A 27,662-nucleotide genomic window follows, 5' to 3' on the forward strand; every position below is an offset into this window, starting at 1 on the left:
CACGCTTCCCTTCCCTGCCTGCTCGCTTGCTTTTCTTTCTTTCTTTGAAAGCGCCTCTGAGGAGCAGACTCCCCTGTCGGGGAGCTGGGTAATTCTCCCCATGCCAGCAGGATCAGTGCAAATTCACCGCCGGCAAATGGCTGCTTCCAGCGCGGCTATTTGCTAATGGGGCCTGAATGCAGCCTGATTGCCTTGCACTTGCAAGGCTCCTGAAGTTTTCAGCTGACAGCTGAGAATTGCCCCGCTCACCCCTGTCACCACCTCCCCGTGTGCTGGGGGGCTCCGGCAGCACCAGCGCCCCATTGCTGCGCCCCCGTGGCTGCCCCTTGGAGCCTGGCGTGGGGCTCCTGGCTGAATTGCTCCCCCAGCTCAGGACCTGCCCGTGCCGAAACGGGCCCCATCTGGAAATGCACCCCCCTGCTGCAGCTGGGGGCTTTTGCATCCAGATCGCTGGCAAAGAGAAAGGGAGCTGAGCTCCAGCCTTCGGGAACGGGCGCGCGTGCTGCCAGGGTGGCTGCGGCTGCGAGGCTGGTGCGCTGCGTGCCCATCTGCTGCCGAAATTACAGCAGCGAGCTCTTGTTTGGAGAGCGCTTAATTCATGCATGCGCCTCTCCCCGAGCTGCCTGAGCAAAATGTCTTGCGGCAGCCGGGCTGGTGCATGGCCGCAGCGCTCGTGTGTTGGGCACCAGCCCTCGCTCCACGTCTCCTTGGGGTGCTTCGGGAAGGCTCCTTTAGGAAACACCTTGGGGGGGCCAAGCCCTCCTTCCCCAGGGTGCCGGCTGAGGTTTTGCTGTTCCTCTGAGCGCACAGGGGGCTGGCTGCAGGTGTGGGGGAGCGGGCAGGCTGCAGAGCCCCAGCACAAGATGCGGGACTGATTTCCAGCCGGGGCAGTGCTGGGATGACCCCACAGCCCTCACCATGCCTGGATGGCTGGGGTGGCACAAGGCGGGTGCGGGCTCACCGGGGGAGGGAGCCCAGCCCACCCAGCCCAGCGCGGTGGCTTCCTTGGGAGCCTTCCCGGACAGAGGAAATTTGCAATTCTATTCCAATTTCTCCCTTCAGCTACGTCCAAGGCAGATGCTGTCTATATATCGCCATGGTAACGCTGCGTTCTCGCTCTCCGTGGAATTGCATGCTGGAAAAATATTAGTTTAAAAAACTATGTCGTGTTTGTATTGACTGGGGCTGAGGCTGATAGCACAGGATCTATTGTCCCCCGGTTGGGGAAAGTCACCGGTAACAGGCAATAAAGCCCGTCGGATTGGCCTCTGGTGACCACTTCTCACCCCGCACAGCAATTGCTTCCCTATAAACCCTTCCGCGGCTCTGTTTTATTGCATCCTTTAAAACAGATATTTTTGCCTTCAATGCGCTGCCACTTTGCTCCTGCGGGGCGATGCATTGTGCTGCCGGCGACTCCTCTGCGCCGGGGTGGGAGTGAGCAGGGAAGCAGCTCCTGGCCCTAAGCCTCGCTCCCTGCCGTGCACTTGCAAATGCCTCGGCTGCGCCCCGGTGCGCTGGACACTGCGGCGGGGTGGCCGTGGCACAGCACCCTGTGTACACCATGCGCCCCCTCCAGCTGGCTCATCGTGGCACCTGCATTTGCCCCGAGTTTCACGCTGCCCACTTCATTGTTCCCTTCCTTTTCTTAATGAATCCTCAGCCAGCAGCAGCGTGGGGCAGCCAGCGCTGTGTAAAATGGAAGGGCTGAGGATGCTCGAGGGACCCCGCGGGGAGCACGGCCAGCGGCACGGCGGAGCAGAGGGGATCCGTGGTGCCACTGAGGTGGCGCAGACAGGGGCAGGGTGTCCCATGGGGGAAAGGTGGACAAGCCTGCCACCCCATGCTGAGAGGGGCTTTGTCTGTGGCGGGGCTTCCTCCGGTTTGCTCTCCAGGAGAGGTGAGGTGGGCGAAGGAAGCCCTGCCTTTGTCTTACATCCACGTCCTTCATGGTTCCCTGCCCGCTCCGGTGGTGCTTAGCGCTGCGTCTGCGAGCCCCTTTATGTTCCCCGCTACCAAAATAACCTTCCGTAGAACCCAAAAGGGAAAACCATTTCTCTGTGTGTTGTCTGAAGGGCTATAAAAGCAGCTGTGCATTAACAGTGGCCCTGTCTCGTGGGACACCAGCCCCACGTTCCTGCTCTGCTGCTGGCCCCGGTGCCAGCTCCTGCGGCTGGTGACCGGCCCTGCGCAGGAGGCGGCGGTGGCAGGAGCTGAGGTTTTCCTGCCCAGAGCACGAGGCCACAATTAGCAGCGTGGGCAGGAGCTGTTTAGGTGACAAGGTGGTTATTAGGTCTGCGGCACGGGTGAGGTGACCTCGGTGGCGTCAGTGCAGGGCGCAGGGCCGGTCCCTCCGGGTCCATCTCAGGGCTCCAGCCTCCGAAGCTTTGCTGAATTTCTGCTTTCCTGGTGTGCATTTTGGATGCACTTGCCGCTCAAAATAGCAGAGGCGAGTGTCCTATGGGGGAGAGAAGCTGCTAGGAGGAGGAAGAACAGAGAAAAGGGAAGATTAATTTTTCAAGCGATGCAGCCGAGGAGCAGCCCTCGGCACTGCGAGTGGGAGAGATGCGAGCTGCTGGCCCCGGCGGGGGGAGCCCACCGAGCGGGGAGCTGGGGGGGCACCGGGCAGCACCCCCATGCCCTGGATAGTTTGTAGTGGGAGGAAGCCCCAGCTCCAGCATGGGATGCTCCAGGGGACCTGGAGCTGGGCTGAGCAGGCACTGGGGTCGCCATCCCAAAACCCAGCAGTTGGGGTGTGCTCATCCTGGTGCCCCCGCTGCGAGCTGCTCCGGGAGGGGTGAGCAGAGGCTTTGCTGAGGGTCGGGCTGGGTTGGACCTTGCTCTGCTGAAAGGGGAAGGATGGCTCGTCCAAAGGGGACACCACGGTGCTGTGCGAGGGGCAGGCGCTGCCTGACTGCTGGCGGCTAATGGCTGTGGCATGAAAGCCCCGGAGAGAACTTAGGAGGAACAGAAAAAGCCTTCCCGCTCCGCAGTGCCCCTGGCACGATCAATGCTGTTTGTAGCACTTAAAAATTTATCGTGATGCTAACCTGCTTTAGTACCTCGTAAAGGCTTACAGAGTGCCCTGTGCTCTGGGGGCCAGCGCCGCGCTCGGGCTTGGTTTCCCCTCCAGCAAGGAGCAGTCACCCTGCGAGGAGCACAGAGAGCACACAGCTGCTCCTGGGGCTCCCCTTTTTGGCCACATCGCCCTGCAGGCTCCTAGGAGGGTGTTTGTGCTGGGGTGTGCTGCGTCCCCTGAGGGGCTTAGGGGGGTGAACCCCGTGGGCTCCTCCTTGTAGGGTAGTTGAAGGCCAGGGTGGGGAGGAAAAGGAGGAGAAGGTGCTGAGCCCCTTGTGCCGCTGTGTCGGTGTGGGTGCCCAGTGCCTCTCCCCAAACAGAGGCAGCAGCATCCCAGATCCCCTCCTGCACCTTGCAGGGATGGGGTTACCCCAAACACGCTCCTCGGCCTCTAGATGTGGTGAGCTCCCCTCTATGCACCACAGGCACCAAATCCCCAGGGCTGTGAAGCTCCAGGCCTGTTCTGGGACTCCGTTGCAGTCAAGCAGCTGAGTGAAATCTGGAGGAGACTTGAGAAATGCAGTAAAAAGTACAGGATGAAAGGTTGCAGCTGCTCTGTGCCCCAGTGCTGAGCACAGGGGTCAGTCTGGGGTCTGCTCCTCTTCGGCGTTTCCATTAGCAGGACCGTGATGGAAGGGGAGCTGCCTGCCACATTTGCAGATGACACCAGGCTGGGAGAGATGCGAGCATGCTGGGGGACGGGCTGAGGTTTCAGAGTGGGCTTGGGGAACAGGAGGAGCTGTCTGGCCAAAAGGATGCAGGAACCTGGGGGCTGGAGGGAGGTGTCGGGTGGGAGGCAGCAGCCAGCAGCAGGGATGCGGCTGGAGCACGACCTGGAGGGTCTTACCCTGGAAAAATGGAGAGGATGGGGGCTGCATGTGCCAGGGGGTTGCTGGGGCTGGAGGAAGGGAGCTGCATGGGCACGGGAGCAGCGTGGTGGCCACGGATGGGGCCCACCTGCAGCGAGAGGGGGTCAGAATTTGGCAATGGTCTTCGTGGCAGGAGGGGTGAGATGCTGGAGATGCCTCGGGCTGTCCTGGGAGCACCACAATTTACTTCTCTGCCTCGGTGGGGGAGCAAGGCTCAGCAGACGAGTGCAAGGGCGGGAGCCGTGTGCGTGCCAAAAAGCTGCTGCTTTGTAACGGAGCACAAACGGGCTGCGCTGCCCCCACAGCGTTCCCCTCCCCTGCTCCTGATAAATCAGCGCCCAGGGAAATACCGCTCGTGTCGGCTGCGGTTCATAAATTACCCCGCAGCCTTTGCACTCGGCAAGTTTGTTACAGAGTTGGTGTAGCTCCCACCCCGGAGAGGGAAAGGACACATTCCTGGGAGAGGAACGAGCCGTTCAGAGACAGGAACCAAATATCAGCCCAGACTATGTGGATGTGGTGCAAGGAAGCCCGCTGCAGCATCCAGACATCCCCCCTGCTGCAGGGGGATGAGCGTGCCCTGCATCTGGGCTTTCAAATCACAGCCCAGAAGCAGTACCAGGCGGGTCCCCAGCCACACCAGCCCTCAGAGGCTCTGCTGCATGGGGCAGGGCAGGGGTTTGCTTCGCTGGGAAGGGCTCGGCGGCGGCAGCTGAGCCGCAGGGAGCCGGGGTCTGGGCACAGCAGAGCGTGATTTATCTCCGCGAGGAGCCGAGGGGGATTTGGAGGGGGAAAAAAATGGCCTGAAGTTAAATAGCAGGGTTGCCTCGGCATCCTTACAAATAAGCTGTACCTGCTGTTCGTTCCCATCTCGGCTGCAGAGGCCATCATTTACCCGAACAAAGGCACGGGGAGATGCCGAGAGCAGTTGTCAGGGAGCGCGCAGGGCGAGCCCCTGAGGGAGCGGGGCTGTGCAGGGGCCCTGGGACACTGTGGCCTTGGGGATGGCCACCAACCCCATGCCCAGGGCACCCCAGGGTGCTCGGGGGCACCCAGGGAGGATGCTGCGGGCTGGGTGGGCAGCAGCATGCTGCGTCCCTGCCTGTGCCTGCGTGTGCTGGAGAGTCTTTGGGTTCAGGAGGCTTTATCCTGGCAGAGGGCAGGTGCTGGTTTTGGCACGTGGAGGGGCCCATCCATGCCGTTGGATGTTTCTGCCTGTCTGTGCTCTGCTTTGTGTGCCCTGCCTCTCCGGCTGCTGCTCCTGCCCTGGAGTGCTGGTGCAGGGACTCATCCCTGGGCTGTGCAGGCTGGGCAGTGTTCGTATCGAGGCTCTGCTCTGCTCCGTCTGCGGTACCAGGGATGTCCCAAATTCCACGTACACACCGCAGCCTATGGTTTAACATACATCTAAAACAAGGTGATGTGAGGTCCTGCTGGGAAATTGCCCTCTCCAGGAGCTCACCTCTTCTTGGCCTCTGATGCAGCCCTGGGGACCTCCCCGAGGCCATCTGCTTCGGCACGGACCCTTTAGGACATTTGGGGAAAATCACACTCGAAGCAGGGGTTCCCCCCTTCCCTCGGCTGGCCCCAAGGATGGGATCTGTGGGGAAATGGGCACCCACACAGAGGCACAGAGCAGTCCCCGGAGGTGGCAGCCCCCCGACGTGCATCCCCAGCCCTGCTGGAGCCCGATGCCGTGCGGCACAGGCAGGGCGAGCCGGGGGGGCTGTGGAGCCCGAGCGTGGGTCTCGGTTTAATCGCCGGGGCTGGGGAGCCTCTATTCATTCCCCACTTGCATTCATCTGTGTCCTAGTAACGTGCCCCCCCAGCTCCCTCCCGACGCAGGCACACACACGGCTGGATAATGGCAGGAGCCCGGCAATCTCAGCCGCTGAATAGCTGTGTAATTATGGGGCTATAACGGCGAGCTGGAACTCATTAGCCATTATCAGCCGCTTCACCGGGACAATGGCAGCACCCCGGGGTGCGCGGCTGCGCGGGCTGTACCGGGCGGCCCTACACGCTGCTCGACGCCTCTGGGGCCATCCCGACACTGACCCCGTACCCTGCTATGGCCACGGAGGCAGGCTTCGGCTAGGGATGGGTGCAGTGGGCTTCGGGCCAGCAGGGCACACCATGTCCCGGTACTGGGCAGACCCTGGACAGGGCAGCAGTCACGGAGGGAGCAGGATTTTCCTTATTTCTCCTAAGAGGTGGGTTATAGGGACTGACCTGGCTCGCAGAAGGGTTACAGAAGCCCTTGAAGTGTGCTCGTCCTACAGGCATGTGCTTTAGAGGTGTGAGGTGGCTGAGCACCAAACCGGTCCTCATGCATGTGGGTGACCTGCAGCGGAGTGCTCGGAGGCATCCTGCTTCTCCAGGGGCCAGTTGTCGGCTTTCTTATTGCCCCTGCCCTCTCTAAGTGGCTCAGTGAATTTGGGATGAGCCCACCAGACATTTGCTGCATTTCCCTGCAGGATGATGTGCAGCTGGGCAGGCAGGGACGCGTGGGGATGGGCAGGATGGGGAGCAGGGCAGTCCCGTGCTGCTTCGTGGTCCCTGAGCGATGCCAGCTGGTGCACTGAGGGCACAGAAATGCAGTCCTTTGGCTATGCCTTTCTGGGGACTCTGGGGCCACAGTGCCCCGCTGGCTCCTGAGAACTTTCCCCCTGACCTCTACCTTTTTTCTCCCCAGGGAGCTCAACGGCAACAACATCACACGCATCCACAAGAACGATTTCTCCGGGCTGAAGCAGCTCCGTGTCCTGTGAGTCCCCAGCAAGTGGCACGCTCAGCGTGCAGCCCCTCTGGGGGGCTAAGGATGGTGCTGAGCCCTTTGGCGGGCACCTGCTGGTGGGGCTGGCGGGCACCCACATTGGGCTGGAGCGTATGGTGGGCTTCCAGCAGGGAGAAAGAGCTTGGGTAGGGTTTGGTTGGGTTGGGTTGGGTTGGGTTGGGTTGGGTTGGGTTGGGTTGGGTTGGGTTGGGTTGGGTCAGGTCAGGTTGGGTCGGGTTGGGTTGGAGACCACTCCTCCAAAAGCCAACCCCTTCTCCCTGTGTCCCTCTCCGCAGGCAGCTGATGGAAAACCAGATCAGCATGGTGGAGCGCGGGGCGTTCGATGACCTGAAGGAGCTGGAGCGGCTGTGAGTGGTGGGCGCGCAGGGGGTGGCACGGGGTGGCAGTTCTGCTCCCCGCGGGCACTTTCTGCCTTAACCCATAGCACATCGGTGCTGCGTGGCTTCAAACAGCATCGCTGCTTCACAGCGGCATGGGAAGCAAACCCATTGCTGTTCCTACAGATCTCAAAGCCCTTTGTGATGCTTTGAGGTGAGGGGCAGGTTAAACACAAATCACTACCACTCTTATCAGCTGTGTCCTGTGTGTGAGCCAGGGAGCCCTGAGCTACAGTTCAGTACTCAATAAAACAGCTCAGCAGCTTAAAACCCCCGAGCTGCTCGAGCAAACATTAGGAGCCGAGCGAGCAGCAGGTTAACAGCGCAGTTAAGCAGCAATCAGCAGCTAACAGCTTGGAGTCCTGTCTGCATATAATTGCAATATTGTGAGTAAATCTATTAATGCCCAGTTGGCTCCCATCACCTGGAAGCGTGCGCGCCGGAGCGAGCCAAAACTGTGCCCGGGGTGGGGCTGGCAGCTCTCCTCCCCAGCCCGTGACCCTTTCCTCCTTCCCCGCAGACGGCTGAACCGCAACCAGCTGCACGCCCTGCCCGAGCTCCTCTTCCAGCACAACCAGGCTCTGTCGCGGCTGTGAGTACCTCCCGGGTCCCCTGCCCGGCTCTGCGTGGGGCTGCTGGGGGGCTGGAGGGGCAGGGGTGTCCCCTGGGGGGCTCAGGGGTTGTGTTGGTGTTTAACAATGTCCTGTAAGTGCTGGTGGTTCGGGCTGGGTGCTCTGCACCACGCGGAGAGGGCGCTTGCACTACGCAGGAGCGGGGCATTTGGGGCCAGGACGCGAGGTCTGTGCGTGTGGCATCCTCCATCTCCGCTTCCCAGCTGGGAACTGAGGACGTCAGGTCCCCACTGAGGCAGGAGGGGGGTAAAATAAGCGAATGGGCCAGCATGCTGCCAGGAGAGGCACGGCAGTGCCTGGGGCAGGCTCTGGAGCTGCTCTGCCCCGGGGGGGTGCTGCGGGTGCCAGGAGTCGGTCGCGGTGTTTAATGAAGGGTTAAAGCGCCGGGTGGGTTGCCAGCGTGGGATGTGTGAAATGGTGGACGGGCGCCAGCGATGGGCCTAGGTAATGGCAGCTGATAGCACAGGCGTTCAATTAATTATCAAATGGCATTTGTTGAGCTCAGCTGTGCCGTAGCGTGGCGCCAGCAAAGGCCCATCCTCCTCCAGCCGCCCGTTGCGCAACAAGAACACAGTGGAGAGAGTTATTTTACAAACAGACATGCTTCCCTTTTCATCTTCCCTGGATTTTAGCACTGGGCTCTTTCAAAAAGTGGCTCATCATGGAGCTGGGGACGTGCCCCTCGCACCCCTCCGTGCGGGTGGGCACACACCAGGCCCCCCCTTTTGCTCCGCTGTCGTTTCCCACCCCATGGTTTGGTGGTGTCAAACCTCTTCTGTCCCACGTTAGAGCTGTCTTCTGGCCATCTCTGCTGGTACGGCACCTGTAGATGTTTTTTTATTTTTTATTTTTATTTTTTGCAATCTGAGCAGGCTTGGGTCCTGCAGCCCCCCAGCAAAAGGTGGTGCCAGTCCCTCAGAGCACCGGCTGCTGCGCTTGGGGACCATCAGGGACCTGCCTCCGACTCTCCTCGTGGCTCCCTTCTCCTGAGGTTCCCCAGGACAATTTGGGGGGATGGCAGGGAAGGGGGTGCCAGTGCAGACCTTGTCTAGACGCCCCGTCACGCTGGCTTAGCAGGAGGTGAGATCTGAAACCTTGCTGGTGCGGCGGTGCGGGAGGTCACAAGGACACTCTTAAATTGCGGCAAAGCCGGCTCGGGCTACAGGGATATGAGTCAGTGGGGAACAGGTTTAAGCTAAATTGAAATCAGCTCTGCTCGAGCTGAAATCGGAGCCTCTCCACCAGGCTTCGTGCTTATTTAACTGCTGAAAGGGATCTGGGGTGGCCAGAGCCCCCTTCCTGCCCCAGCGGCTGGCCGGGACACCGTGCGGGATGGGACGGGAATTGAGAGCTCTTACAGGGCGCTGTCCCCAGACCATTCCCAGCACCCGGTGTCCGTGCCAGCTTCCCCGTGCCCTGCCCACCACATCCAGCCCTTGTGTGCATCTCCAGCTGCGGGGCTGCTGGGGCTCCCAGGTCCAGCAGGCGGGCAGCAGCTCAAGCAGACAGAGATGGGTGCGGGACCCAGAGGGGGCTGCTCGGATGGGTGCCTGGGCGCTGGCCTGGGTGCTGCAGCATCCTCCAGCCTTCCTCTCGCTGCGTCTTCAGCAGCACCGTGGTTACGTGGCAGCAGAAGTTGGGGCAAATCTGTTGAATGTGCGGTGGGTGACAGCCATGCGATGGTCTTGCATTCGCAGAGATCTCTCGCGGGCACGCGGAGGAGGACCTTGGCTCGGGTCAGGATCGAGAGAGGCCTTTTCCGCCTCCTGGGTCCAAGTGTCAAAACCTAATCCACTCCAGTGGTGCTCTGCGGTCTCCTGGCCCCGCGCAAGCTGCAATTAGTTACTCAGATCCAGGCTGCAAAGAGCATTTGTGCATCAGGATAATGGAATGGGCTGGGGGTAAACCTGATCCGCTGGGGCACAAATAAGCTGGGGAATGGCAGGAGAGGGCCAGTGGAAAACGAGCCTCAAATGAGGCCGTGGGGGAGGTGAGATGCCTGGAGAGGAATGTTTTCTCTTGCTACTTGGGCATATTGGGCTGACGCCTGCCCAGAGCCTGTCTCAGCCAGGGGCGGCTGCAGTAAATGCAGCCAGAGCTGGTGCCCCCTCCTCAAGGGAAGGGTAGCACCTGGGGCTGCTGCTGCCACAGCCTGTGGGCTCAGAAACTGCCTGAAAATTTGAGATTTCAGTGCACACTGAGTTCCCTTCCTGCCATCCAGTTTGCCATTGGGATGGACATGCCACTCCGTCCCCATTTGGATGCATAAGGGCTGGGTCTGGGGGCTGCATCCTGCCCTGGGTGCCCTGGGGCTGAGCCTGGGGGCAGGAGGCAGCGAAGGGGCTGAGCCGGACCCACAGCGGGATGGCAAGGGGGGGCTGCACGGCCTCCCTTGTTGACACCCGCCGTAACGAGCGGGTAACTCATTAAGCAGCGCCGGTGGCTGGAAATGGCGCTGATCTGAGGCTTTGCCGGGGCGCGCCTGACCCAGGCGACCCCATCTCAAACTGGGTTTAATTAAACTGTCAGCGCCGGACGGAAGAACAAAGCGTGGCAGGCCCGGGGGGGGGGCTCGGCTGCCCCCGCGGCGGGCTGGGGAAGGGCACGTCTCCTGTGAAGTGGTGAGCTGATAAAAAATGCATCTCGCCTTGCACCGGGGGAATCGGCCAGGCACGAAGGTGACCTCTGCTATTGCGCTGCTCCCGGCGGCCGTGCGCATCTCCGCTCAGCCCCGCTCGCTTCTGCCCTTCTCCCGAGCTGGTGGGAGCTGTTTTTCCCCTGGGAAAAGCCAAGCCCTCGGGTTTCTCCCTGCTCCCTTCAAATATTTCCCCTGAATCTCTATTTGAGCCCCTTTGGGGGTGCTGGGCGGGGAGATGAGGAGAGAGGAGCCCGGGGTGGCCGAGGCAGCAGGGTGAGAACGGAGCCGCTGCGGGTGCATCGTCAGGGAGGCAAAGCCGTGGGCTGTGGCAACGTGCTGCCAGCAGCCAGGACGGCTATAAATAACGAGTTTCCTCCCAGGGAAGCCGAGCTGGCACAAGGGAGGAGAGGAGCAGCGCTCAGCACGGGCAGCTCTGAGCATTTCGGATGCCGGCCACGGCTCGTCAGACCCCTGCCAGCAAAAACGGTGGAGGAGCTGGTGCTGCGTCCGTGCTCGCCGCCAAGGCCGGGGGGGAAGAAAGGGCTGGCAGTCCTGCTCCCTGTCCGTCTGTCAGGGCAGCAGCCAGCCTCCTGGGGCTCCTTGGAAGCGGCGTTAACATCTCAATCAGCACCGGTGGCTTCCCGAGGCAGAGCTGGGGACATGAGGGATGCTGTGGGAGCTGGGGGCGCCTGCTCCTAGCAAGGTGTTCCTCTGGTGGCCGGAGCCTGCAGAAAGCAGCGATGCTGTCCCTTTGCTCCCATCTGGGGACTGGGAGTGACAGCAGGGGTGAGGCAGCCCTCCGTGCACTAGGCGTGTTTGAAGCTCTGGGCGATAGGGGAGCTCTGACCTGAGTCCCCAGCACCGCCACGGGGTGCTCAGGTACGGGGGGCTGCATTACAGCGAGCTCGGGGGCAGGTTCCTTGCTGCCACCCCTGCATCTGGCCCAAAAGCAGCCCCATTGCCTCTCTAAAGGCAGGCAGAAAAAAAAAAATCGAGTGGTGTTAAATAACTCGAGAAAATGCAAATGACATCCTTCAGAAGGAGAGGACCACAAGCACGCGGGAGGAAGCTGTGAGCTGCATAGTAGCAAAACAGGGTGACAAGTGAAAAAGGAGCTGTCGGGGGAAGGAATAACAAAGCAGGCCCCGCTCAGATGGGGCTGGCTGCGCGTGGGAGGTGTTGCCTGCGAGACTGTGCCAGTGACCGCTCCTCGCGGCGCTGCTCGGGGAAAGCCCCGGGTGGGAGCAGGAGAGATGGATGGAGAAGCGCCGGGCGGGATGGGAACATGGGCTAGGGGATCGCTGGGTGGGTGGATGAGCGGTCCTGTGCCCTGGTGCTGGTGCCAAGCGTGTGCACGGGCAGATTGGGGTGCACAGGGGGTGCTTTTCCCCTGGCACAGCACCCCGGGGATGTTTCCTTCGTGCTTGCTGCTCGCTGGCAATCCTGCCGAGGCGGTGGGCTGGCTCTGGCTGCGTGCCGGCTCTCCCGTGCCAGACACCCGCCCCATCCTCCCACACCGCTCCTGCTGGGGCTTTGGCTGAGGCTCGGTGCCTCCGGTGAGGTTTTGTGCTCCACACCTCGCTCTGCAGCCGGGAGCTCGGCGTGTGCCTGGGAACCGCTGCGTGGGAAGGGGCCCGCGGGCACGGCGCGGTGCTGGCGTCGGCACCCCACGCGCATGGAGCTTTGCGCACAGATGTGGATGCCCTGCACCCCTTCTGGGGTCCCGCAGCAGTCACCCCCTCCGTCCCCAACGCCTGGATGCGGAGCCCCTTTCGGGAGCATCCCCCTCCCCTCGGGCACCGCGTCCCCGCTGTCACCGTGCCCAAGTTGTCCCCGCGGCTGTTGTCCCCGCGACTCCGGGTGCCGGACCCCCTCGCGCTCCCCGACAAAGACCCTTCTGTCGGGGATGGAGCAAGGCAGCGCGGGGCTGGGGGGGCCGGGCTGGGACGCGTCCCCCCGAATACCAATCAGGAGGGGGGGGCTGAGGGGTCTGTGCGAGGCGAGACCCCCCCCCAGCTGGATAGGGGGGATTGGGGAGGGGGAAGAGAGGCCCCGCCGCAGCCCCCGGGAACAAAGAGTCAGTGTGGCTTGTGACAGCTCTAAGGAAACGCGGGGAAACAAATGCACCACTAATAGGTGGGGAGGTGACCGCGCAGGAGACGCTGCCAGGCGGGCGGCTGGGGGGCTGCGGCTGCACCAGGGCATTTCTCCAGAGATTCCCACCCTCGCCATGCTCGCCCCTCTCCTACCTGCCTCTGGGACCCCCCTCCGGCCTCTGCTGTGTGGGACACCTGCCCCGTGCGCCCTCATCCCTGCTTTGGGTGCACGGCTTGGATTTGACTTTCCTAAAGTTATTAAGGCATAGGGTTTAGGGCCAAAGCGAGGGGCTGTTTCCAGCTGCTGCCCCCTCTTTGTATCATTGTCCCCTGCAGAGCATCGCTGCCCACCTCCCTGCTCCAGCAAAAGGGGATTTGCAACCTGCATTGAAACACAACCCAAAAATCAAGGGCTGATCTTCCTAACGCTGGGCAGCGGTGCTAATTGCACGGCGCAATGACATATTCCAACCCCTCCGTCCCAGTTTATCACCAATATGCCCTATCCGCCCCCCGCAACCACTTTTGTTCCTCTGAAAGAGTTAAAAAAGCACTGGAAGAAGAGCTCCCTTTGTCTGTATATTTTGGTGGCGGAATAAAAACATTTCCTTCCTCCTGTTTTTACGGCTCGGTTAGGAGAAAGGTTCAAAGTAATTTCAAAGAATCGTGAGCAGACTCATCCTCCGGTAATTTGATTTCCAGGACATGAGGGAAAGAAGTCTGAGGTGGTGGTTTTAAAGCAAATTGTAGCTCGGTACCCCCGCACACGTATCCCCCAGACGTGGCAATGTGCAGAGCTGCCTAATTAACCCGCGGTTCCCTCGGGTGGCGTTTCCCAGCACGGAGGGGGCTGGGGGCACTGCCGAGGGGAAGCTGCCCCTACCGCTGGGGGGTCCCGGCACGGGGTTGGGGAGCCCCTCTCTGGGGGTTTAGGGAGGTGGGGGCTCATCTCCCAGCTCCTCCTCTGTGTTAAACTAATTATCATCCCGGGCTTATCCCCACTTAACCAGCGAGACACAGACATCTGGGGTCGGGACCCCCACCGCCCCGCAGCAGCCTGGGGATTACAGGGTCTTCCCCATGGCCTCCCCCCCTTTCCGTGTTTTTTGCACCCCCCCCTTTGCCCCCTGAGGCTCTAGTCCCCGTTTGTACTTCCCTTCAGGACAGGAAAAGCTGGATTAATTTTTACTGCTCCTGGGGGAGCTGTTTGTAACCGAAGATGTCTCGCTGTCTTCTGGTCTGCAAATGGGGCAGCAGGACGCAGCTGGGGGGTTGCAGTGGGTTCCTTGCCCCCCTTTTTCCTCTGGTGGGAGAAGGAGTTTGGGGCAGAGCTGCTCGGGGAGCAAAGGAGTTGCTCCAGGAGGTGCTGGTGAGACGAGCGTGGCCATCCTCTGAGTGCTTGGGAAATGATGGCTCCGGGATCCTATGGAGGATGAGCAGAGAATTAAATTAAACTTTGATGGAAAGCACAGGAAACGCTGCTTCCAGCCCCAAAATACCCCCTCACCTCCGAGCTGGGAGGGGAATCTCCATCCCCAGACCCCTCCCACACCAATCTGGGACCCAGAAATCCTGGCCCCGCATCCCCAGAGCCCTCCCATCCCTGTGGGGGCTTCGGCACGGCGCTCAAAGGGGCTTTTGTCCTGCTCCAAGCCCCACAGGTGGGTGGGCGCTTCCCCCCCCTCTATCCAAATCCCGGGCTTGGGATGCTTTTTCCCAGGGGCCACCGTGATGCGATGCGGGCTTGCGGGGTCGCCCAGGCAACGGGGGCCTGGGGATGCATTTTTTGGGGCTGGATCCATCACGAGACCCTACTGGGGGATTTGCCAAGGGGGCTCGTGGTCCCCACTAGCCGCAGACCGGCACGGACCCAGCAAAACGCGCGGCCGCGCGTTTTGCTGGGTCCGTGCCGGTCTGCGGCAGTGGCTATTAAAGCAAGAGCGCAATTACCACCAGCACTATTAATTACTAATCAGCATGGTGGGGACGGAACCGGGGCACCGTGCGTACAGAGGCATTTTCCTTCTCCGGGCGCTCCGGCTCACTCGCTCTCTTCCCCGTGGGCGCAGCAGCGTGCGGCTCATTCCTGCATCCCCGCGATTTCACAGCATCCCCGCAGCCGGGTGTTAATGAGATTAGAGCCCAGCTTTAAGATGTCTCTCTCCATCCTTCGCCATCCAATTACACAGCCCGCATGGTATCTGATTGCCTGCGAGAGGGGAGGAACTGTGGCTGGCTGGGACAGGAGGATGCAGCTGGTCTTTCTGGGTATCAGCCCCGCTGTGCCGAGTGGTTTTCTTTCTTTTCTTTCTTTTCTTTCAGTTTTTTTTTTTTTTTTTTTTTTTTTTTTTTTCTCCCCCCCTTGGCTTTGAGCTGCTTCGTTTGGCTTTTTCATCGCTCCTCGAGGTGGCGGCTGGGCAGAATTTGTTTAAATTAACTGCTTGAATGGCAGCGTTTGTGTGTGTTGGTGGGGGGGAGCTCAGACAGCACCAGAATGGATGAGGGGGATTAAAGGTGCCTAATGGCTTCCAGATGGGCATCCCGGGCTGGGAAACAGCCTCACAACCCCAACCCCAGCTGGGGGCGAGGCGGCCGGGGCTGGGAGCCGTGATGCTGTGGCAAGTGGATGCTCTGAGCTTGTGCCTGTGGGGACAGGGTCCCCTGGGCTGCCGGCTGCCTCTCGGTGCCCGGGGCCAGCCCGCAGATGCACCAGGAGCCTTTTAGAGGTCACAAGGCTCCGGGCACGCTGGGCAGGGGATAAACACAGCGTGTGGGTCCAGCTTTTGGAGGTGCCACAGCTCCGCGGTGAGCTGGCAGTGCAAATACAGCCACGGCAGCACCACCAAGGCAGCAATTTGTGCTGGGAAGACTTGGTTATAACACGAGGATCGATGATATTTAGCCTTTTGCACCCCCACCTGGGCTCTGGGGGTACCTTGGGGCTCAGTCACCCCGGTTGCAAAGCAGGGATGGGAAGCACGTCGGTCACAGAAGAGATGAGGTGTGCGCCAGCAAAGGGCAGCGCTAAGTGGGTGCTGTCACCAATGGGGACCCCCAGGGCCGTGGGCAGGGTCACTGCTTCTGGGTTTTATTTATGGCTGGGAGCAGTGACGCGATCTCCTGGCTGCTGGGGACACCTCCCGTGCCGCAGGACGGCTAACAGCAGGCTTTGAGCTTCTTAGGGGAGCGGGCTGCAGAAGAGCCCCTCAGGGCTAAGGGGAAGGAGCCCCGCGGGGTGCTTTGTGCTGACACGCCGTCTGCCCCCCATCCTGGCCCAGGCCTGGTCCCCCGCCTCTCGTTTCCTTCTCCAAATATTGAGAGAATAAATAGCGTGGCCGCGAGGGGATGTTCCCGCGTCCCCGCCACACAAGCGCCTCTCCGCAGAGCCCCGCGGGTGCTGACCCCGCATTCCTCAGCCCGAGGGCTGACCGGAGAGAAAGCAAATCCTGGCTCTGCCGGGGGCCTCCCCAGCACACGCTGCCCAAGAAATGGGGCTGGAGGGGTGGAAAGGTCCCCAGCCCTGGCTAGGATCCACAAACCAGGCTCTGTGCTGGGGTGGCACGAGGTCCCCGGACCCGGTGTGACCCTGACCAGGAGCAGTGCCCGGGGGCACCAAGCTCTGTGTGTCAGGCACTTTGTCACCCCGGTGGTGACAGCGCCGTGGTGAGCGGCAGCGCGTCCCCGCAACGCGGAGCTGCCTCCGGCACGACACCGATCCCAGCTACAGCACCGGCACGGGCGGCAATCAGGGAGGAATTAAGGGATAATTAATGCCAATCCACACGGAAAATTGCTCTCGTCAAACAAACCCGATATCATTTTTTTTGATGAGCTGACAAATTGGGTTGATAAGTAGCGACTGCGCTGACATGATATACCGAGACTTCGGCAAGTCATTTTACTCTTGCCTGAAGGAGATTGCCATGAAAACATTAATATTCTGCAAAATCAGTGTAGCATCTCTGACAACGTGATTCACTGGCAGACTTCACGGGGAAATCGTGGCGGTGGCAGTGTGCTGGGGGGCTCTGCTCCTGCCCCACCATAATTCCTGGGTGGTAAAACTGATTTTTGCCAACGCTTTGGCTGCTCCTCGCCTCCGTTTCTCGCACCGTGCCTGCGTGCGGGCACGAGGTGAGTGCTGTGTGAGCGATGCAGCTGGGGAAGAAGCCACCTGCAGCGACACGGAGTGGGATATTGCGGCTGGGTTTGGCAGGGATGGTGTGCTGATGGGCGAAGGGAGCGGGGTTGGGGCTGCCAGTGGGACACGGGGTGCACGGAGCAGCTGGGGGCACGTGGCTCTGCCGAAACACCTGTGCTGGCAAACAGCCGCACGCGAGGGCTCGCATCTGGGAAAAAAATGTAGGTCACGGCTACGAGACCGCGAGCGGCATCTGGGGACCTGGTTACACCAAAAAGGACTTAGCAGGCAGCTCGCAGCCCGCTCGTTGCTCGTTGCAGCTTCGGGGGTGAGGATGAGCAGAGCAGGGCTGGGGGTCACCATGCAGGAGGGCTCCCCCGAACCGTGCTGCTGCCTCAGGGCCCACGGGACAGGGACTGGGAAATTAGAAAGTGCTCGGAGAGGAAGTGCAGTGCAATGGGAGGTGTGGAAAACCTGCCTCCCTGTGACAAGAATGAAGTGCTCGGCCTATTTAGTGCGTGCGAGAGGAGGTGAGAGGGGATTTGCTCACCGCCTCTGCATACCTGCATGGGGAGAAGCCTGATTGTACACACCTCATTAATTTTTTTTAACGGAAGATAAAGAGAAAAAGCATAAAATTGTTCGGTAGCTGGAGGCTGAAACCAGACAAATTCAGACTAGAAATAAACTTGGCTTTTTCAGCGCTGTTAACCACTGAAGACTCAGCGGGGGAGAGATGGACGTGATGCCCTTTGAAGCACCAAAGGAGAGCGTGCTGCTTTCCCCCGTGGTCAAAATGGGAAGGGACAGACCTGGAGCAGGTCCCCAGGGCCAGCTCTGTGCCTGGGCTGCGTGGGCAGGGGCGTCCCAGCGGCTGGATGTCCCCTGCCCTGGGTGACACAGGGGTGCACGGTCTGGGTGACTTGGTGGCTGCGTGCTCTGGGGCTGTCGCTGGGAGCCTGCCCCTGGATTATTGTCACCCTGGGGTCCTCTGGGGACAGCGTGTGCAGAAGGAGGGGTGCAGAGGGAAAGCTCCCAGCACATGGGTGCAGCCCTGGTCCTGTGCCTGTCGGAATTTCTTTGCACGCCCTGCGAATCTTTGTGCTGCCGGTTGGGTTTTGTGCCTTTTCTCTTTTTTTTTTTTTTTCCACCCCTCCAGCCTCTCCAACAAAGACACTCATTCTCCCCTCGCGCCCCGGGGATTTACACGGAAAGCTCACCCTCCACATGGTGAAAGAAAGGCCGGCAGAGGAAGCTCGCCCCGATGTGGTGTGTGGCTCTTTGTCTGCCCTTTGTCACGCCGCTGCACAATGCGCGGCCACGGCCACCCACCAGACCCCAGGCACCCAAAGTGCCCCCTCGGAGGGGCAGACACCCGCATCCTGCCCTCGGTACGGGATTTTGGGATGCTCCCCTGCACCACCCAGGGCACAGCCCCGTCCTTTGTGCTGGGGAGAGGGGAATTTGGCAGGGAAAGCCCTGCCGTGTGCCAGCAGCCCCCCGAGGCTGAGTGCTGGGGGGGGTCCTCCCATGAGGGGCTTCCATCATCCCGCTCTGACGGCTTTTAACATGCTAATGACCCTCTGCAGGGCAGGAGCAGCTCTGTGTAAAACCCATGTTCAGCCCTCGGTCATGGACATTTGCTCGGAGACACGTTGTTAAATATTTATCCAAGCCACCTCCACCCCCCCCTGCAACACGCATTAACAATAGCGACCGCCCCGGCCCCTTCCCCCTCGCCGGGGACATGTGGCTCCCAGCCCGTGGCAGCTAACGTTATCGTTTGTACCTGTGAATTATTGATAAGGGATAAGATAGTCACACAAAACAACGAGGGGCAGGGGCTGTTTGCAACGCAAATCCTCCTCCTGCTGCAAAACGGGCAGCGGGACCCCTTCCCTGCTGCTGTGCTTGCCTTTGTGCATGGCAGCCCCTGTCCCTGCGTGGGTCCTGTCCCCTCTCGGTGACCTGCACCCTCCCCATGCCCCCTGCTGCCTCGGGAGAAGGCATCTCCCAGCCCTGCAGATGGGGTTTTGCAGGGGGAGCCTTCCAGCTGGCGAGGCTCAGGGGAGCTCAGGAGGTCTCGGGGCTGGAGGAGGGAGAGTGGTGCCTGGATTTGTGGCCACGGACACACGCTGTCCCCAATCTGTCCCTGGATAAAGGGGATGAGGCTGCTGATCCCCTGGAAAGCAGTGGTGTGGGCTGCAGCCCTGGGAGGGATGGGTCCTGTGCTCTGGGGCTGAGCAGAGGGGCTTGGGGTGGCTGTCCCTGAGGTGCACAGGGGATAATTTGTCCCGGAGAGCTGCTTGGCCAGCCCTGCCGCGTCTGGCTGCCTTGTGCGAGGTGCTGGGATGCTGCTCAGGAGGCTGCAGATGGCTTGGGGGGGTCTCCTCGTCTCTGGTGTGGGCAGATTAAAATCCGGGTGCCTTTTTAAGCCAGTCCAAAGCCTGGCTTTGATGCACTTAGCCCCTCAATCCCGCCCTGTTTAGCATTAGCGTGCACAGCCTGGCCCGGTTTGGGGTCTCAGGTCTGCATCCCTCGGCTGGGAGTGCCAGGGACAGGCAGGGGCACTGCTGGCAGCCGCAGCAGGGGAGGGTGAGCGCAGCCCAGTGCGTGCCTGGTGCTGGCACTGGAGCCATGGGAGCGCGAGCGGTCTCCTCTCCCCACTGCCCTTCCTGCTCCCCGACTCGCCCCCGGTGTGCCGCAAAGGCAGGCCGGGCCCCTCAGACACCAACTTTGAAGTGTGAATTTCAAACACCCTGCGAGTCTGTGGGCAATTACCCGGTGTTTTTTTCCCTACCTTCGCTCCCAGCCCTCTCCCTTGCAAGCCTCCTGCTCTCTGCTCTGCTTTTAGGGGAAGAGCCCGGCCCTGGAGCAGCCACGGTGCTGCTGCTGCGTGCAGGAGGGGAGATGCTGCAGCCCCTCAGCATCCCAGCTCCACAGCCCCCAGCTCCATCCCCACTGGGCTCTCAGGAGGACGAGACCAAACCCAGCTGTTTGCTGGCCAGAGGGGTGCGATGGGTGCAATGGGGACCTCCGGGTGCCCCGCGGGATGGCTGGGGCACTGTGGGGTGCTCGTGTATGGCGGGGGCTGTGCAGGGGCTGGCCCTATCCTCGTGTCCTGTGCAAAGCAGAGGCAGGCGGCGTGTGTGAAATGGGCTTCACACGACATCAAATGCGCTGCAGCTGGGTGGAAATTGCCTCTCCGAGCATCTGAGCAGCTCCCCGCTATCTCCCCGTGCCTGCCCGTGGTGCTGGATGAGCTGATAATGGATAAAACACCCCTTCCCCTCCGAGCTGCGGTGTCTGGGACCTCATCTCTGTGCTCGTGGACAATGTGCATTGATGCTCACCTAACCAGCTCGGGGCTCCCTGGCATCCCCTCTGCCTCTGCTGCCGTGATCATACCGGGGGCTTTTTGCCCAGGGGCTCGGAGTTTCTGGGCTGCAGCCTTTGTGCTCTGCGAATCCCACACCCTAATGAAGAGCTCAGGCAGCAGAAAGGGCCCTTCTCCCAATTCACATGGAGCCGTGTCCCGCATCCCTTCCCGGCCAGCAAGACGCATTGTTCCCTGGCAGGATTTCAGTGGGAGCGCCGGCTAATTTGCAGTGTTTTACATACCTAATATGTTGTCAGAAATGCTTTTAAAGCCCTATAATATTTAATTAGGAGGCGGCTTTCGGCGTATTAGGCGGGAACGGGTCCGTCTAATTAGTTACTGGTGATTTCATACCCGGGAACGTAATTACGCGAGGTACAAGCTGGAGGCAAGCTCCCACGTAGGCACCCGGCCCCTTTGGCAGGATCCAGCCGTGCCAGGATCAGGCCATGCCAGGATCTGGCCGTGCCCCCTCGCAGCTTGGGGCTGCTGCTGCTTCCCGCCAGGCTCTGACACCTCCTTGAGACGCGCTTGTCTCCAAACCCTGGTATTTTTAATCTTGGAATCCGACAAAATGTGAATCATCCAAGAGATGTAGGAGCGGGCAGAGCCCTTGGCAGACTGGGGTGTATTTTTAGCCTGCATGCATTGGAATTTGACTGTTTCTTAGGAAAAAAAAAAAAAAAAAAAAGGATTTCAGCCCTGAGCACCCAGCTCTGCCCCCCAGGGATCCCCCGGTACCTGCTCCGCATTGCATTGCCCAGCCTGAAAATAAAGGGGCTGCGACCCCTGCCCTGTGCCCCCCTCCAGGAGCTGGGGGGTGCTGGAATGGGATTGTGCCTGGAACCAGGACCTGGCTGCTGGCCTGGGCAAGCAACATGCAGGGAGGGTGTCACTGTCCCAAGGCTGCACGGGGACGGTTCCCATGTGCATGAGCACTGCCTGGCGTGCATCCCCTGGTGCCAGCCCCACAGCCTGCCTCCGATGCCCCTCATCTCTCTCTCAGCAGCTGCCAGAAGTGTCCGCGTGGGCATCCTCCCCCTGCAGGGTACGCGGCCAGGACCCCGCTGCTCGGGGACTTCATCCCCGCTTTCATCCTGGTGGCTGGGAGCCGGGGAGCCGATAATGATGCGGGAGTGTTAATGCCAGCAGGAAACCAGCTTCAATCAGAACTGTTAAAAATAAACCCGCCAGACCCCCTCTGTCAGGGGTAATCAGCCTCGGCGCCTCCTCTCCCTGGGTCCTAGAGCCACGGGCAGCGAGCCACCAGCGTGCCAAGGAGACCAGGGCCACCGCGCTGGGTGCTGGTGGCGATACCTGCACGCACAGCCCGGGCCAGCGCATCTCTCTGGTGCTAGCTCCCACCCTGTGCACGCCATTCCCCTTCTCTCAGCTGGAACCTGCACTGCGATCCCTGCTTGAGCTGCTTGAAATGCGGCCAGGGATGCGTGACGTGGCAGAGATGGGCACGGGGGAGCAGCGGTAGCAGTGTGCGTGCTTCTTTCTCCAGGCCCCCCTGAGAGCTGCGTGCTCTGGCACAGCGCAGGTGACGGCAGCGAGCTGCTCAGCCGCTGTGAAGCGCCTGCAATTGTAGAGACCTCCTGGGGAACGCACAGCCTCCGCTTGTCAGCTTCCTGGGGGGCTGTCAGAGCAAACTGGACGCACGGATAACCTGGAAGCTGGCCATCCAGGCACGTCTGAGGCTGTGCCCCACCTCGCAGCCAGCCGCGGGCTCTTGGGGTGCCTGGACTTGACATGAGATGCGTTTGGAGCAGAGACAGGCCACGCATTGCTAGCCTCAAAGCTAACTAACCCCATGGCAGCTTACGGAGGGGCAGGGGCTGCTCCATTGCTCTGAGGCTGACGGGCTGTGCGAGCCCCCCAGGCACCCGTGGGCTCCATGCAGGGGGCTCTGTGCCCTGCAGGGTGCTGCTGTGCCCGCTCCACGTGCGGGGATGAGGCGAGCACCCAGGCGTGCTCCTGGCACCTCGTTTGTTTCCCCAAAACGAGGAGGAGGGGTTGGACGCAGGAGGAGGTTCATGGGTGGGAATGTTTGGTGGCCGGAGGGCTGCAGCTGTGCTGCCTGCAGCAGGCAGAGGCTTTCTCGTGGTGTTTCTGTGCCAGGGGCTTCACGGAGCGCTCCTCCACGGGGAGCCAGCCCCTGACTGCCGACTCGCAGGGCATCTCAGCACGTAACTCCAGCTGGATCTCGTGGAGTTCAGCGTCGGTTCCAGAGCACCCTCCAGGGCAGAGGGTTTGCTTCAGCCCATGCCGGAGCTGGGAGCAGGGTTTGGAGCTGCCATCCCATCCCGGGAGCTGCAGGATGCGAGCCCCTGGGCAGCCTCGCACCTCTCCTGGCCAGGCTGGGACAGCCAGGACGTGGATCTCGGCTTGGTTCAGCCTCATTCGCACCTGGGAGGAATCCAGGAGGGCCGGCAGGGCTGGCTTCACACTTATTAGCAATTAAAACCCTCAGAGGCTGGGAGTCAATTAGCTCTGAGCTCAGCAAACCTCGGGACAAGCCCGCTAATGAGAGGTGCAGCCAGCTCCCCGCAGCGCCAGGGCTGGCTGGGCAGGAGAGCTATTTGCTTTTCCATTTGCACTTTGGAGGAGCGTTGCCGCGTGGAGTCGGGGTGTTTCTGTTGCTGTGAGCTGCTGGATGCAACTTTCCCATCCTGCTGGAGCCCGGCACTGCTCCTGGCATGGCACGGCACCGGCACCCAGCAGGTCCAGCTGGCCTCGGTGCACGGGGTCATGATGGGGTGAGGAGGGACTGACCCCGTGCTGACCACCGCAGGGCTGTGCGGGTACTTCAGCTGCTGCCCGAGCCCCTCTCTGCCCCCTGGCAGTGACGGGGGTCACGCTGTGCATGCTGCAGCTGCCCTCTCACTCATGGAAGAGCCTCGTGTGACCCAGCAGCAGGCGATGCAGACGTGAAATGCGCTGCTCGGGGGGGGCAGGCTGCAGGGAAAGTGGAAGAAAACCACACCTCTGTGGGGGTTTTTGCAGGGGGTTCCTGCTTCTAGAGGACAAGGCGGAAGGAAAAGCATGGAAGGAGGGAGGAGAGCAAGCTTGCAGGGTGCAAGGGACGTGCAGGTGGTGAAAAGCCCTGATGGATCCATCCGTCTGCTGGAGCCTGGGCAGTCTCAGCCATGCAGCAGGTCCCTCTGCCCCAGTGGGGCTGGGGCAGGCGCTGTCACTCCCTCGAGTTGTTTTGGTGTGCCAGGGAGTGGGTGGCGATGCCTGGGCCTGGCGTCCGCTCCCCTTCCCGCAGCTAACGAGTTGCAGGAACAAAGGGACGGTGTGGGGAGGGGGCGGCGACAGGCATGCAGGGTTTGCAGCTCGTTATTGCACTTGTGCTGCCATTAGAGCTGCTGCTTTTAACTTGTTTCCCTCTCTGAAGTGGCTCCAGGGTGGGTGGCAGATGCTTTATTCCCCCTCCCGCCCACCCTCCCCTCTTTTCCTCGGCCAGCTCCTCCTGTTCCCACAATCTCCCTCCCCGCCGAGCAGAGCCCCGTGGCTCTGGATGTGCAGCCCACGCGGGACCCGCTCTTCCCTGTGCTGTGCCGCCAACACGTGCCATCCTCTTGTCCCTCTGCAAGGACTTTCCTTTAACCCAGATCTGCCTGGCTCCTGGGGCAGCAGGACCAGGTCCTGTGCAGAATCAAGGCCCTGTGTTGGGGTGCAGGGATCACCCCCAGAGGCGGCACAGGAGCAGGTGATGGAAGTGTCACCGTGCGCCCCGTCCCCGCTGCCCCTCTGGCTGCAGCCTCTCTGGCTGCAGGTCACGGTCTCCCCAGCGCGCCGCGAGCTGCGGCACCGGGAGCCAGGAGGATAATGAGATCTTAATAGTCCAATTATATCCCATCGATTTACTCAGCACGTAATTGTTGGCGGCTGGGGCCGCCTGATGAAGCGCTCGCTCCGGCTGCCAGCGGGGCCGGCTCGCGGGAGGGCTGTGCCGCGGCGCGCAGGCTGGATGCTCCTCGCAGCTGCTCGCCCTTGAACCGCGGCAGGAGCAGCCCCTGGGACCCCAGCAGGGGCAGGGACAGGCAGAGATTGGAGCGGGGACCCTGCTGCGGCTGGGCGGGGAGAGCCAGCATCGGGGTGACCCCGGGTTCGCTGTCCCTCCGCTGTCATTCCTGGGGGACTGTGCCGGTCCTCCCTCGCCCTGCTTGGTGGCAGCAGGCGGTGCACAGGCTCCTGGTGACCTCGGGGGTGGCACTTTGAGGCAGGGACGATGCAGGAGGGCGGTCTGCCCCGTCCTCCTCGGCCAGCGTGGCAGCTGGGCTGGCGGAGCCCATTAAAAATCGAAGAGCCTGACGTAATGCTCACACTGCGGGAGCACGAACCCGAGGTGGGGACAGGGCTGGGTGGCACGGTGGGCAAAACCCTGCCTCGGTCCCCCAGCTCCACGCTGGTGCAGCTGCAGGACATCTGCCCCCAGCAGCAGCAGCTCCCTGGGGGTACCAGGACACCGCCTTGCTCAATAGTGCCGTGGCCCTCACTTGATTCCTCCGGCAAGGTCTCACCCAGCACAGCACCCCACGGCATTTACCCCAACTCACCCTGGAGGATGCTGCCAAGCCGGGCTGCCCGCTGCAGGGAGCTGCAGCACGGGGAGCACCGTGTCGGGGGCTGCCAGGCCCTGCCAGCACGCTTGGCAGGCAGCGGGGGGCTCGGAGGACACGGGGCCGACCCCACTAGGAAGCGATTACCTCCCCGCTGCGCCCGGCCCTAATCCCCTCGCGGCGCACGGGGAGCCAGCTCTCCGAACAAGGCTCAATCAGGTTAAAGTGTGAAGTCGGGATTAGCCGGGAGAATGGGAGCGTGGTGACAGCCCCGGCCTCCCCGCCTGGCCGCTGCGGCCCCCTCCCGCCCGCCGGGCTCTGGCGGCGGAGATTAAGGCTGCCGGGGTTTGTTTGCCTGAGTGGGCTCCCCACTGGGAAGTGATGTCGAACACTTTTTGCTCGGGCGCCCCGCTAAGCGCCGGGCAGGGCGGCACGCCGGGGGGTTGGCTCCCGCTGCCGAGCCCCTGCCAGCCCCGAGGGGGCCGTGCCCCCTGCCTGGCACCGCGCCGGGGCTCCCGGCTCGTCCCCCACCGTGCCCTGCTGCGAGGGCACCGCCTGCTCCGCGGCACGTCCTCGTGTCGCACCAGCCAGCACTGTGCACACAATGGGGTCTCTGTCACATTTTGGGGGATGAGATCCAAGTAGGTGAGTCTCCAAAACCCCAACTGCTGCATCAGGTGCTCAAACACCAATGTCTTGCCAGCACATGGCTCAAGAGCCCATCCGTAAGGTGCTGGGAGATGGGGAATTGAAGCATGCACCCTCCCCATCTCGCAGCCGTGGGCTGGGGACGGTGGCTGCTAATTAGCAGGCATCTGCTGGGCCAGAAAGCCCTCCAGGAGGTGAGAGCGGGGACAGAAGGTGTCTGCGATGGGGCCGGGCCAGGAAGGGGTGGAAATGTTCCTGGGGAGCAAGCGGGGGCCCTGCTTTGCAGACGGGCTGCGGAGAGCCTGAGCCAGACTGTGCCCGCTGAGCGTAGGAGGTGCGAGCTTCTCAATTCGGGCAAGCGGGTGGCTGCAGCCCCCCCAGAGGGCTCACCCGGGCTGTGGGCAGTGCAGGCATCCAGCTCTGCCCTCTGGCCCTCACAGGAGGGAGGCTGCACAGCCCCACAGCCTGCTCTCCCCTCCTCATCCTCCCCCTTCACACCCCCAGGATGATCGGAGCCCTCTGCGCCCTCACCGTGCAGGGAGCCTCGTGGTCCCTGTGGATGGAGGAGCTGTGGATGAGCCAGCTGCTTGGGCATCTTCTGGGTTCAGCAACCAGGAGCTCCTGAACTTGAGGTCTTAGGAAAAAACCTAGAAGCGAAACCAGAAAGGACAGCCAGGGTGTTTGGAGGGGTGCGAGGTGGCGCTGGCACAGCCGCCGAGGGTGCGGGGAGCCGTGCGGCGGAGCGAGGAGAAGCCGTGCCATCTGCTGTTTCCTCGGCGCCAAAGTGTAAAGCAAACATAGCTGGGAGCAACGAAACACCAGGAGGGAAGGGGCCGGGCCTTGTTCTAACGCCGGGGACTGAGGATCCCGCAGGCAAAGCATGTGTTTGTCCTGTTGTCGTCAGCTGGGTAACCGTGCCGGCAGCGTGCGCGCGGCACTGGGGCCTTGCTGAAACCCTCGCATCCAGCATCTGTCCCTCTTGGCTTCAGTACCCCAGACGGCAGCACCTCATCGGTGCCTGCCACGAAAAGCTGTGAAGGGGAGAAGCCTCGCGGAGTAAGTTTTGCAACCTCCTCGCCGCGTGTGCCTCAGGAGCTAGAAGCGAGCAGCCTGCAGGCAGGCACTGGGATTTGCTCCCCGGGCACGCCAGGGCTGCGAGTGGAGAAACACGAGCGAGGTTTCAGCCTCCTGCCCTAAAGGATGCTGGAGCAGGGCTCTGGGGGTGTGGGGCTGGGAGCAGGCAGTGCCAGTGTCTGCTGAGCTCAGAGGGGCTCCTGGACCCCGGGGTGGCAGAGGGAATGGCAGCACGGGGCTCAGATCTACTCCCCAGTGGCCAGGTCCCCCCTGACCACTGTGGCCATGGACCCTGAGGTTGGGGTGGGCTGAGCTGGTGCCCCCCGAGCCCACTTTGCAGTGAGATTTTTGGCCATCACGGTTGTTAAAAGCCAGCCTGGGTGCACGCAGGGCATCCAACCCCCTGGTGCGCAGCGCGGGTGATTGCACGGACGGTGATAAATTACTGACCTGATTATGGGTGCCCTCTGAAGCGCAGGGCAGGCTCCATGGGAATGCCCGCTGGAGCCACCGAGTGTAATTACCGGTTAATCAGCAGGGACCTGTAATTATAGCAGTCACAGGGTATTTAAGTGCTGAGGGTTTTCCCAGAGCTGTGCCCTGCTGCTCTGCTCATCGGAGCCAGGGGACACCAGTGCCGGGGACCCCAGCCACGTGCAGCCCCCCTGGATGGACCTAGGGTCACCTCGGTGTGGCCAGTGAGGCTGCAGGTCCCTGGGGGCCAAATTATGGTTGTGCAGAGCCCCTGGGGCATCCCTGGTGCCGTGACCCTGCCTGGGGACACACTGATCCCAGGCAGCATCGTGTCGTGCAGGCACTGCTCATTTTCCTTCTCCCACAGGGACCTGAGCGAGAACTTCATCCAGGCCATCCCCAGGAAAGCTTTCCGCGGGGCCACCGACCTCAAGAACCTGTGAGTGGCAGCAGGGCCGGGCACGGGCTGGCACGGAGGAGTTTGGGGTCGGCTGGGCAGCGGGCAGTACGGGGAGCCAGCCGGCGGCCCTGCGCTGTCCCAGCAACGCTCCTGCTGCTTTCTCCCGTAGGCAACTGGACAAGAACCAGATCAGCTGCATCGAGGACGGTGCTTTCCGTGCCCTGCGGGGCCTGGAGGTCCTGTAAGTGGCCGGGGGGCAGCTGCAGTCCCCAGCCCACATGCCCTCCCTCGCCTCTCCATCCATCCACCCAAAAGTGGGGAGTGGGTGGGTGCCGCTGCCCCCAGGGGTTGGTGCCGCCTGGACCATCTCACCCCCCCTGAGCTGCCCCCCTCTGCCTTCCGCAGGACCCTGAACAACAACAACATCACTTCCATCCCCGTGTCCAGCTTCAACCACATGCCCAAGCTGCGGACCTTGTGAGTGGGGG

The 27,662-nt window shown here is 61.7% G+C and overlaps 1 protein-coding gene across 1 annotated transcript in view; it reads left to right on the forward strand.

Annotated features, from left to right (window-relative positions):
- Positions 1–27,662, forward strand: part of SLIT1 (slit guidance ligand 1) — a 42,019-nt gene that overhangs the window by 3,131 nt on the left and 11,226 nt on the right. The window contains exons 2-7 of the mRNA XM_032190865.1: positions 6,643–6,714; positions 7,020–7,091; positions 7,642–7,713; positions 27,142–27,213; positions 27,344–27,415; positions 27,580–27,651. Of these exons, the coding sequence (XP_032046756.1) occupies positions 6,643–6,714; positions 7,020–7,091; positions 7,642–7,713; positions 27,142–27,213; positions 27,344–27,415; positions 27,580–27,651 (432 nt within the window). The remainder of the gene's footprint in view (positions 1–6,642; positions 6,715–7,019; positions 7,092–7,641; positions 7,714–27,141; positions 27,214–27,343; positions 27,416–27,579; positions 27,652–27,662) is intronic.

Source organism: Aythya fuligula, chromosome 7 (genome assembly GCF_009819795.1).
Source record: "Aythya fuligula isolate bAytFul2 chromosome 7, bAytFul2.pri, whole genome shotgun sequence".
In the NCBI taxonomy this organism is placed as follows: Eukaryota; Metazoa; Chordata; class Aves; order Anseriformes; family Anatidae; genus Aythya; species Aythya fuligula.